We start from the raw sequence: 12,383 nt of genomic DNA on the forward strand, positions 1-12,383 counted from the left end.
CCTGTCCGCATCCCCCAGGCGGGAGCCAGGAGGAAGGCCCTGTGCTCACAAACTTGTTCCCAGAGGTTCTGGGGCTTTTGCACCCCGGGCCCCACTATTCACAAAAAAGGTAGGCATTTTTGCAGGGCGCGCCTCGCTCCTCGTCCTTAGGAACGCATGCAATGACATTTCATCCTTTCATGTGCAAATTCTAAAATCCACTGTAACAGAAAAGCTGCCAGTTGAGAATCCATCTACAATTTGAAATGAAAGGATCAAAAATGTCAGACATTGCAGAATACCAGCTCCTGGCAGAGCCCTCTTTATTTGGTCACCGATCCTCAGTCATTTTTGTCTGTTTGTTACAAAAAAAGCAGTCTTGGCTCTTTATTTAAACAGTACTTAAACTAAACTGCTCATGCCATGCAAAAATAACATTTTATGCACTTTTTTTGGAGGGGGGTGGGGGGAGGGGGCGAGCGTCCCATGTGTTAGTTCACAGGCATTATTAACCATAATTTTAAGAAACAAGTTTTTTTTTTTTCTTCTTTTTTTTATTGCTTTTGTAACTAGTCACATGCTGGTTTCACGTGTGGGACAGTGACCTGTGTCTCCTAGGTTGGAATGTGTTTCTGGGGCGAACAGGTGGTTTTCCATTTTGCACCCTTCTTGGCTGCTGTCCTTTTGCACGTCAGCCACGGCGTGGTGGTAAACGTCTTGCCTACAGTTGTGACTTGTGTCCTGGGGGGAGGAAGAGCCTGCACAGGCCTCTTCCCTCAGAGGGTCTCTCCCATCGCTAGGCTTCTCGGCGAAGCAGTTCGGGCTGGGGCCGGCCTGCCCGTCCTGCCCGGGCCCTTGCAGCTCCAGGAAGTCATCGTCGTCCCCGGTGTCCACCTCGGTGAAGCTCCTCCTCTCCCTCGATGGGAAAGGGAAGAGTTTCTGCTTGGGAAACCGGGGGCTCGGCCCTCGGGCGGGTCCCTGACAAGGCGCGGACACCTCGGTCCCCAGCAGGGGCCTGTCCGCCTGCGGGGGGTTCTCCTCCAGGAGGATGGTGCTGATGAGCTGCGGGGCGGCGGCGGGAAAGTCGGCCACTGTGACCGGCAGCGGCCTGGCCGTGCTGGGCGGGGTCTGCGGGGCACTGCCTCTGTTCTCCTTGAAATTCACTTTGAACGACCTGGATTTCAGGGGGTGGCTGCCTCTCAGGGAGCTCCGAGGGCTCTCGGGGGCACTGTCAGAGGGCCCAGGGCCGTGGAGCCCGCTTTGGGAACCGCTGGCATCGAGGTGCCCAGTTAGATTGACAGGGACGTATTCCAGGGAGGCATCCCGGGCCGCCGGGCCTCTCTCTCTGGCGAGTGTCAGGAAAGGGGGGCCCCTGGCTCTGTGGGGCTCCTCGGTGCCCGGGAGGAGGTCGGGCGGGAACCTCATCTGCAGGTGGGAAGCGGAGGGCGGGGGGAGGGGCGACCTGTCGGTCTCGGTGAAGTCGGTGGCGCAGCTGGTGAAGCTGTCGATGCTGGAGGTGCTCTTCATGTCCATGACCACCTCGGCAGGCGCCACGGCCAGCTGCTCCTGCGGGCACACCACCTCCTCCATCTCGATCTCCTCCTCGTAGGCTGACGGCCGCTCGGGCTGCTCCTGGCCGTTGGCGGCGTTGGGGTGGCCGTGGGGCTGGGTCTTGGTGATCTCGTTGTACAGCATCTCCAGCTTCTGCGCGCTCAGATGCTGCGGGCTGGAGGCGGAGGTGTTGTTCAGCTGCTCGTGGGAGTCCTTTTGGCTCACCTCCTGGTACTTGTTCTCGTAGGACTTGTTGGAGCTGGTTTCCGACAGAGCCTTCCTGGCCCACTTCCACCGGCTGGGCGACAGGTGGTTGTCGTCGGTGGGGTCCTTGGTCTTGGCCGGCTCCCCTGTCTTCTCCACGGCCACATCGATCAGCTCCATGCTTCGAGCAAAGGCGTCCTTTAAGTTCATGGAGACGATGCTGCCATTCCTCTTGGCCCGCTCCAGAGCCTCCCTCCTTTTCACTGCCTTCTCCTGGCGTTTCTGCTCCTTGTAAAACTCGGAGAAATTGTTCACGATGATTGGGATGGGAAGGGCAATCACCAGGACCCCAGCGATACAGCAGAGGCCGCCCACGATCTTCCCCAGTAACGTTTTTGGGTAGATGTCGCCGTAGCCCACCGTGGTCATGGTGATGGTGGCCCACCAGAAGGATGCCGGGATACTGGTGAACTTGGTTGCGTCCTCATCCTTCTCCGCAAAGAACACCAGGCTGGAGAATATCATGATCCCCATGGCCAGAAACAGTATCAACAAGCCCAACTCATTGTAACTCCGCCTGAGGGTGAAGCCCAGGGACTGCAGGCCCGTCGAGTGCCTGGCGAGCTTCAGGATCCGGAGGATGCGCATGATGCGGAAGATCTGGACCACGCGCCGCACGTTCTGGAACTGCAGCACGCTCTTGTTGGACTCCGTGAGGAAGATGGTGACGTAATAGGGCAAGATGGCCAGCAAGTCGATGACGTTGAGCGGGCCTTTGAAGAACTTCCACTTGTTTGGCGAGGAGAGGAAGCGTAACAGGTACTCCATGGTAAACCAAGCAATGCACACCGCCTCCACGTGTGCCAGCTGGGGGTTGTCACTGGCCTGCCCGAATTCATCCGTCTCCTGGAGTTCCGGGAGGGTGTTGAGAGACAGAGCGATGGTGGAGAGTACGATGAACAGGATGGACACAATGGCCAAGATCTGGAAAAGAGAAGAAAGTCCAAGTGAGTGAATCCTCTTGGTTGCTTAGGCAGCTGGGACACATGGGTTCAGCATTCTTTAAAGGACACGGATTGCTCAAAGATATCCCAAGAAGGTAACTCCGCAACCTGAAATTCCAGAACTGATACAAATATAGTCACTTTTTATGAGTTCATTGCACTTAGAAGCCTAATGTAGTCTATATATTTAAATTCTAGGGCCTAAGTAATTTTAAAAACATCCATTCTTCCCTTCATTGCCCATTGTTTTTAGGCACATTTGTGGGAATAACCACCCCTTGGAATAGTATTGGGAGAGTAATCATCTCTCCTCTCTTAGTTCTAGGTAATTTTTTTCTCTTAATTCCCTGGTGTTTTCTTAAGCGAATTGCCATACGCTAGAAGGGCTTCCTGATTTCTAGAAGTTTTATTCTGCAACTAAAATCACAAATGCAGACATACTCTTGTAGAGATAATATGGCACTGAAGACAAGTGTTTCTCTTACAATGAATCCTACTTATGTGGTTAGCACGGGTAACAGAATTGCATCAGCCTTCGTCCTGGGATTTGTGGACCTCTGGGCAGCTTCATGTGGGGAAGGAAGATGATGAGCATTCAGTCCAGGAAGGTTTCACAAAGAGGAGCTTGTAGTCTGTTCACGATGATCTGGGTGTAGGGCAGACACAGGCAGGGGAGTAGCAGCCCAAAGTCAGATTGGGAAGGCTCAATAATACAGAAGACATGGGTCAACTGAGTGGACTTTAGAGTCAGACATCCAGGGCTTGGACACTGTCTTTATCGTTCACTGTGTTACTTAACCTTCCTGGGCAAGTAATTTAACCTCTGTGTGTTTCAGTTTACAAAGCTGTCAAATGAAGCTAACAAGCCCAGTCATTTCCATTTCGTGGTTGTTGTGAAATTTACATGGCACACAGACATTGCTAAATAAACAAAAGCTCCTTCTGTTACTAGAGACTGAAATGAACAGGACTTCGGTCTTGAAAGATGAAGGCCAAGAACAGGTACTTGGGGGATCTGTAAAACCACGTGAGATAGAGGCAGCCCAAGTGGATTTCCTAACTGGAACCCAGTGTTCCAAGTTGATAAGGCAAAGCATGGAAATCAAGGTTCGAGGGCAGTGGAAGGAGGCACTTACTTGCTTAGGAAAGATTGTGTACCTAGAGCAGTCAATTCTTGGAGGAGGAAGGAACTGGAAGCTCCCTTACCTAAGTAGGTCTGGCTTGGTTTCATCCACCTTTGTTAATGATCTTGGGAGGTGTCACTGGTCTTAGTTATTATTTGTACTTCTGACAGTGACAGATTAGAGATTCAGCATCTAGCATACATTTCAGAAGACAATGACTAAACATCTTGAGGTCATACAGCTCAGTCAACATCAGGCTGTGAAAAAACTACTTTATCTCTAACTGACATCAGGACTTCCAAACTTCTTTTCTCTTGTTCTTCTTTCTCCCCATTCTCTTTATTCTTCCAGGCTCTCTACTTCTAGGTCATTCTTCTTAGCTTTCCCCCCATATGCCTCCATTGTACCTTCCATTGTTTTCTCTTCCAGCTCCTGACTTTCTTCTTGCTATAAGTAAAACTATGATATAATATATTTCAGAATGTGTTGCAGTTGTTACCAGGTGTACAGGTTAATAATGCAGATTTTTTTCAATAGATGGAGTGACACATATGTTGATATATATGCAATTTGATATGTATGCTATCTTGTTGGATTGACAGCAAGCTTCAAAACTTCATATGTCAAATTTTCTAAACGTGTTAAAATAGTTAGTTTTATGCTTAGAAATGTTGAATTTTGAGCCAAAAAAATAAAGCATTTGTGGAAAGTTTTAATTCATTACTTTATTTTGAAGGTAAGTGCTGCTGAAAGTTATCATATACTTCGGGAAGCTTACGGTGAACATGCTCCATCTCAAGATACTTGTGAATGGTGGTTAAAAACGTTTTAAAAGTTATGATTTCGATGTGAAAGATAAAGAACGTCCAGGTCAAATGAAAAAGTTTGAAGACCAACAATTACAAGCCTTATTGGATGAAGATGCATGTCAAACTCAAAAACAACTTGCAGAAAGATTAAATGTTGCTCAGCAAACAATTTCCAATGATTTACAAGCAATGGGAAAGATTTTAAAGAAAGGAAAATGGGTGCCACATCAACTGAACAAAAGACAAATGGAAAACCAAAAAGTCGTCAGTAAAATGTTGCTTCAACAGCACGAAAGGAAGTCTTTTTTGCATTGAATTGTGACTGGTGGTGAAAAGTGGATTTATTTTGAGAATCCCAAATGCACAAAAGCATGGCTTGATCCAGGTCAACCATTAACATCAATTGCAAGGCCAAATCACTTCAGAAAGAAGACAATGCTCTGCGTTTGGTGGGATCAGTAAAGTGTGGTGTATTATAAGCTTCTAAAACCAGGTGAAACCATTAATACTGATCGCTACCGACAACAAATAATCAATTTGAACCACGCTTTGAACATAAAACGACTAGAATGGGCCAGAAGACATAGCAAAGTAACTTTGCACCATCACACACTTCAAAACCAGTTAAAGACACGTTAAAAGATCTTGCCTGGGAACTATTAACCCACCCACTGTATTCACCAAACCTTGCTCCTTCAGATGACCACTTGTTCCGATCGATGGCCTGCGCACTTTCTGAGCAACACTTCAAAATGAAAAATTGGGTCTCTGAATGGTTTGCCTCAAAACAAGGAAAGTTCTATTGGGACAGTATCTACAAGTTACCTGAAAGATGGGGAAATGTGTAGCTAGCGATGGACATTACTTTGAATAAAGCACTTTTGATGTTCCTCTTGAAATTATCGTGTTTTTCTTTGATTAGAAAATCCGAATTATTAACCGGTACACCTGGTAATTAAAGATTTATGGTTCCTTAGTTTAAAGAACAGCATTTAATTATTAGTTCTTGTATATTTTTTCTCAAGTCCTTTTTACTTGAGTGCACTTCAGATTTTCCTTTAAAAATGCAGATCAATGAATTGCAATAAAGGTTCTTCTCACTTACTCTAGGAGAGTCTGAAGGCTCAGGTTAGAAACCCCCTCTCAGAGGGTTTATTAAAGGCAAGTTGGGAATGCTCACCTTGAATGTCTACCCTCAGAGGCCAAGGGCAAAGTGACATTGGCTATATTTGGTCACTAAAATACTCCTTAGGAAGCACTGGTCAGAGATGCCACCTTAGGCTCTTACCATAAGGAACTATGTCCCTCTGTATTTTCTAGGAAGTCACACTGTTGCTAATATAACTTAATATTGGGATGGCTGCCAGCATAGATTTTCCATATCTTATCTATTCACCTGTCCATTTTGGATGTATTTTACTGATGTTTATCACTTCAAAGAGCAAGGAGAAAATAGAAATATAAATTAAAGCATTCTGTTATCTTCCAACCTTTTGGACAAAGAACAAAGTGGAAGGTCCAAAGACGACCTTCAAAATTCCTTGACTTCACAATCAGAGTGAGATTGGAGGTCATTTTACTTTGGTAGATAATTTGGGGAAAATATTAAAACATTGTATTACTAATGCAGTCTGTGGTCCAGTTGATGGCAACTTAACAAATATGGCTACCTTCAAACTTGAAAATTTAGCATGTGCATAACCTGATTTGGAGTACATTTGTGAGAAAAAATAATTAGAAAAAGAAAAACAACAACAGCAGGTTCTCTGCCCCTCCTGTTCATCAGACAGCCTCTCCTGCACAGTGCCAGCCACAACCCTGAGACATGATGGTGAAGATCGGAGTGAACGGATTTGGCCACACTGGGTGCCTGGTCATCAAGGCTGCTTTTAACTCTGGCAAAGTGGATATTGTTGCCCTCAATGACCCCTTCATTTGGTCTACATGTTCTAGTATGTCCCCTCTGCAAGTTCAAAGGCACAGTCAAAGCTGAGAATAGGAAGCTTGTCATCAATGGAAAGTCCATCTCCATCTTCCAGGAGTGAGATGTTGCCAACATCAAATGGGGTGATGCTGGTGCTGAGTATGTTGTGGAGTCCATCGGTATCTTCACTATCGTGGAGAAGGCTGGGGCTCACTTGAAGGGCGAATCCAAAAGGGTCATCATCTATCACTGCCCCTTCTGCAGATGCCCCCATTTTGTGATGGGTGTGAACTATGACAAGTATGACAACGCCCTCAAGGTTGTCAGCAATGCCAACTGCATCATCAACTGTTTTGCCCCCTGGCCAAGGTCATCCATGACAACTTTGGCATTGTGGAGGGACTCATGACCATAGTCCATGCAATCACCACCACCCGGAAGATTGTGGCATGATGACTGAGGGGCTGCCCGGAACACCTTCCCTGCTTCTACTGGCGCTGCTAAGGCTGTAGGCAAGGCCATCCCTGAGCTGAATGGGATGCTCACTGGCATGGCCTTCTGTGTCCCCACCCCCAATGTGTCAGTTGTGGTTTAATCCACCACCTGGAGAAAGCTGCCAAATATGATGATATCAAGAAGGTAGTGAAGCAGGCATCAGAGGGCCCCTTTAAGGGCATCCTGGGCTACACGGAAGACTAGGTTGTCTCCTGTGACAACAGGGTGGTGGACATGGTCCACATGGCCTCTAAGGAGTAAGAGCCCCTGGACCACCAGCCCCAGGAAGAGGAAGAGAGGCCCTTAGCTGCTAGGAAGTCCTTGCCCCAGATCGACCCCTCAACACACTGAGAATCTCCTGACCATGATTTCCATCCCAGACCCCTTGAAAAATAAAAATAAAAAATAAACAAAAAAACAAACATTCAAATCCTCAGGCCCCCCCCCCCCCGCCCCATGTTAAAGAAACCACAAGATATTGACATGCATTATTCATGTTCAAATTCAATCTGCCAACTGTAAAGAAATGGCTTACTTTTAAATATCGTGTGAAACTTGGAGTTCTTCCAGAAAGACAACCCCCTAGGCAGATTTTCAATATATACCGAGGATGATGGGTGATGCAATAAGCCAAATGTAAGCTTATTGTCTTATTGCAGAGTTTCTTCTAACACGATAAATATAACAAATGTGAATTTTTGCTCTAAGCTATGGGATACACTTCCCAACATGGAGCTTTACTTTAGTACAGCAAACCCTTAATGGCATTTAGCTATTGCTTCATTTATCATAACTATGCAGGAGTAGGGCTTTCAATTCTGTCACCTCCAACAACTGGCCTCCAGGGCTCCGGCAAACAGACCCGTGTTTGTACAGGGCAAAGGAGATGCAAATTATAAAGTTGTCTGGTCAGCCCCCTGGGCGATCTGGATTAGATCAACTCTAAGGTTCCGTTCACCTCTAACACTTGGTGATTCTCTTTCTAAATGAAAAAAATTTACTCATTCCAGTCATGTCTGCAAACCAAACCCAGGACAAGTCATACCTGGTCCTTTCACTTAGGGTGAATTGCAAACATCCAATTTTGTTGCTTAGGAAACTGAAATGGGAAGGCTTTGAAAAATACCATGCTGTGCATGTGCCAAGCATTGAGTTAGTGGGAATAGACATTATTTCTGGATGAAACTGCATCCCTTTTGAATCGCCTGGGTAATGGTTTTAGTTCTTTGCTTAGACATTCCTGGATCACATGGAGTTAAGAATAGAGCCCCTAGCACTTGCATTAAGAGGTACCAAAATTGGGAGGGATCCAAGATGGCTGCGCCCAGGTGAACACCTAGCCGCAGCCGCACACAATTTCAATAAAATACAACTAAAATATAAAACTGACATTGCCCAGAACTACAGGAAGGTTGACTTACTGGAAATTCTACAGCGAGAAGCAAGGAGAAAACCAGAAGGAGGCGCGGAGGAGCTGGAAAAGCCCAAGGTACGGAGACATGCGGCACACGGAGAGGATGGAGCCAGAGAGGAGGGGGAGACGGAGTGCCTGGCTGGCGTTCCCTAGCGGAAAGGAGATAAAACTCCGACTGTGCTAGGCCCCCGACTGCTCTGAACCCCAGTTCTAAGCCAGACCCCGGGGACTCAGGCTCAGCCATAGGGAGCCGGGCTGTAAGGCGGAACCCCGGGGAAGCGGCGAAAGGAGGTCCCTGAGGCGCGCACATTGCGCGCAGAGAAGGGACGGTCGGCTGTGCCGCGGGATTGCCCTGACGGGAAGGAGACTGGGGCTCCAGACTGCTCTGAACGCCACCTCCAACTCCACTTCCAACTGAACTAAACCCCAATACCGGGCTCATTGTGGGAGAGCATAGACTGTTTGGCAGCAGGCGAAAATCGAGGGCACCTTTCTCTCAGAGGCGCCGGCAGCGAGCACTGAAGGACCCGCATAGGGCGGGGCTGATGGAAGCCAAAGCTGCAGGCTCCACCCTGAAACCCAGTCCCATCTGTAACTGCGAAAGGCGACAACAAAATAGATCACAAACGAAAGAAATGGAGGACAAAAAGCGTCTGGATATAGAGTTCAAATCTACGCTTATAAGGTTTTTCAAGAATTTCCTAGAAAAGATGGATAAGACCTATGAGGATATGAAAAGAGATCAACTAGAATTAATAAGAAGTCATCAAGAAATGATAAGGGATCAACAAGAAATAAAGAATACATTGTCTGAAATAAAACATATTTTACAGAGTCCTAAAAAAGAAGGGAAGATCGCATGAATCAAGTCAAAGATTTGGAACATAAAGAGCCAGAAGACACTCCTCCACAGAAGCTAGAAGGCAAGAGAATCCAGAAAATTGAAGATAATGTAAGAAACCTCTGGGACAACTTTAAGCGAACCAACATCAGAATTATGGGGGTCCCAGAAGATAAGAGAGAGCAAGATATCGAAAACATACTGAAAGAAATAGTGACAGAAAACTTCCCCCACCTGGTGAAAGAATTAGACTTACAAGTCCAGGAAGCGCACAGAACTCCAAACAAAAGGAATCCAAAGAGGACCACACCAAGACACCTCATAATTAAAATTCCAAGAGCAAAAGACAAAGAGAGAATATTAAAAGAAGCAAGAGCAAAAAAGGTAGTTACCTATAAAGGAGCACCTATACGATTGTCAGCTGACTTCTCAACAGAAACCATGCAGGCCAGAAGGGAATGGCAAGAAATATTCAAGGTGATGAATAGTAAGAACCTACAGCCAAAGATAATCTATCCAGCAAAGCTATCACTCAGAATCGAAGGTCAGATAAAGAGCTTCACTAATAAAAAAAAGCTAAAGGAGTTCATCACCACCAAACCAGAATTATATGAATTGCTGAAGGGGGTTCTTTCAGAAGAAAAAGTAAACAAAGATAAAAATTATGAACAACAAATACGTAACTATCAACAAGTGAATCTAAAAACCAAGGAAATTAAAAAAAAAATCTGATGAACAATAGTAACTGTTGAATATAATAGAATTAGAGGTATGGAAGGGGAGTGAACTGACGATTCTTGGGGAAAAGGGGAGAGGGGGGCGTGGGAAGAGACTGAACATAAACTGTGCACCTATCGATGAGGACAATGGGGAGTGGGGAAAGGGCAGAGGGTGGGGTGGGAACCTGGTGGAGGAGAGCAATGGTGGGGGGGAAAAAAGGAACATTTGTAATAATATGAACAATAAAAACTTATTAAAAAAAAAAAAAGAGGTACCAAAATTGCGGGCACATCCCCAGTATGGGGTGTGCAAGAGGCAGATGATCGATGATTCTCTCTCATCGATGTTTCTAACTCTCTATCCCTCTCTCTTCCTCTCTCTCTAAAAAAAAAAAAAAAAAATCAATAAAATATATTTAAAAAAGAGAAATCATGCAGCATACACTATTTGATAACTTAAAAAAAAAGGTACCAAAAGTTGGTGGCATTGTTCTCTCTATGTAAAAGGAAGTCAAGCAGTTGGAGACTTGCCTCAATTTGCCAACTTGTTGATTTTATGTCCTTGAAAAATAATGGGAGTTTTTTGGTGGAAAGAATGCAGGACAAGGAACTAAAACTCATGGCTTTACACCCGCTGGCTGCTGGGACCATACAGTTCCCACTTCCAGCCTCAGTTACCACATCCTCAAAATGAGGTGCCTCCCACTTGCCTCCCTGTCTCCGAGGTTGTTAGGGATCCAACCAGATCCTGCACACGAGGCTTCTATTATATGGAAGTTGGGGTGATGTAAGAATGGCTGTGGATGTGCCTTTGGCAGAACTAAGAGGATATAAAAAACACAAACTGTTTCTCCCCCATTGAAATACAATTGCAGACCTCTTTAATGCTCACATTTTGAACACATCCTCTCATCCAAGCAGTGGTTTCGATGCCAAACCCAGATGACTATAGTTTATTTGCCTTAGTTCAGAACCATCTAGCTTGCCAACAGCATTTAAGAGTTGGACTTGCCGAAACCGGTTTGGCTTAGTGGATAGAGCGTTGGCCTGTGGACTGAAAGGTCCCGGGTTCGATTCCGGTCAAGGGCATGTACCTGGGTTGCGGGCACATCCCCAGTAGGAGGTGTGCAAGAGGCAGCTGATGGATGATTCTCTCTCATCAATGTTTCTAACTCTCTATCCCTCTCCTTTCCTCTTTGTAAAAAATCAATAAAATATATTTAAAAAAAAAAAGAGTTGGACTGAGGTCGTGTGTGTGTGTGTGTGTGTGTGTGTGTGTGTGTGTGTGTGCTATGAGTGAAGGGGGAGAGAGGGTACAAAATACCAGTTATAAAATAAATAAGTCCTCGGATGTGGCGTACAGCATGGTGACTAGGGTTAACAACACTGTGTTATATATTTGAAAATTGCTGAGAGAGTAGACCTTAAAAGTTCTCATCACAAGAAAAAAATTGTAACTATGTGAGATGATGGATGCTAACTAACCTTATTGTGGTGATTATTTCACAATACATACTAGTATGTGTATGAAATAATTTATTGGGCACCTGATACAAACACAATGTTATACATCAGTTATATCTCAAAAAGGATTTGGACTGAGGTTGCATTGGGTGAACTTGATCTGCCTTGTGCCTTAAAACATGTAGAAAATGTTCTAGCTTGGGCCTCCTATGTGATAATCTGCTTTATAGTCACTGACGTTCAGCACTCCACAGAGACACCCGGAAACTTCTGTGCCTTGCTCTGAAATTAGCACAGATACTTTCTCCCACCCCTCTTCATGAACTAACCTCCCTCCCTTTTTTCCTCCCCTTTTACTCCCCTCCCTTCTCAAAAGCATGCTGAGAGGTAAAAATGAGTGAGTTATATAGAAATTCCTGGTTTATCTTCTTGGGATATAATATGATTTTTAAAAGCCTGATCAGCAATAGAAAACAACAAAATAACTGGAGTTTTCAGGAGAAAAGAACTTGTTTAAGCTGATAGGAAGGAAAAGGCCCGTGATAAGCATCATCAGAAACATGACTAATTGTCTCCTTTCAGGAAAAGGACAAAGCACAGTGGCATTTCTGAGCCTACAAACCAAAGGCCGAACTGTTTGTTGAAGGAAGAAGTGGGGAGTTGGTAAGAATCTCATGCGTTTCATCCACCCATCTTCTATTTTCAGTTATTTCCAAGACAACTTCCAGAAAGTATATGCTTTGATTTGAACCAGAGGAAGAAGTCTCAGAAGGAAATTCTAGCATCTGGGCTCTTTGAACACCTGGGCTCTCTTCTAAGGCTGGTGGCCCTGGGTTGCCACTAGTCCTTTCTTCT

At 45.5% G+C, this 12,383-nt stretch overlaps 1 protein-coding gene and 1 pseudogene across 3 annotated transcripts in view; one reads left to right on the forward strand and one right to left on the reverse strand.

The window, feature by feature from the left end:
• Positions 1-270: 270 nt before the first annotated feature.
• The window catches only part of KCNB2 (potassium voltage-gated channel subfamily B member 2), a 330,831-nt gene continuing 318,718 nt past the window's right edge, over positions 271-12,383 (reverse strand). For both annotated transcript variants that reach the window (XM_084865001.1, XM_084865002.1), the window contains exon 3: positions 271-2,718. In XM_084865001.1, the coding sequence (XP_084721127.1) occupies positions 553-2,718 (2,166 nt within the window). In that variant the 3' untranslated portion in view covers positions 271-552. The remainder of the gene's footprint in view (positions 2,719-12,383) is intronic.
• On the forward strand, positions 6,297-7,294 carry LOC311612199 (glyceraldehyde-3-phosphate dehydrogenase-like; annotated as a pseudogene). The gene has a single exon. The product of its transcript is annotated as a glyceraldehyde-3-phosphate dehydrogenase-like (transcript).

This window comes from Pipistrellus hanaki (genome assembly GCF_964339955.1).
Source record: "Pipistrellus hanaki genome assembly, chromosome: 17".
NCBI classification, from domain to species: Eukaryota; Metazoa; Chordata; class Mammalia; order Chiroptera; family Vespertilionidae; genus Pipistrellus; species Pipistrellus hanaki.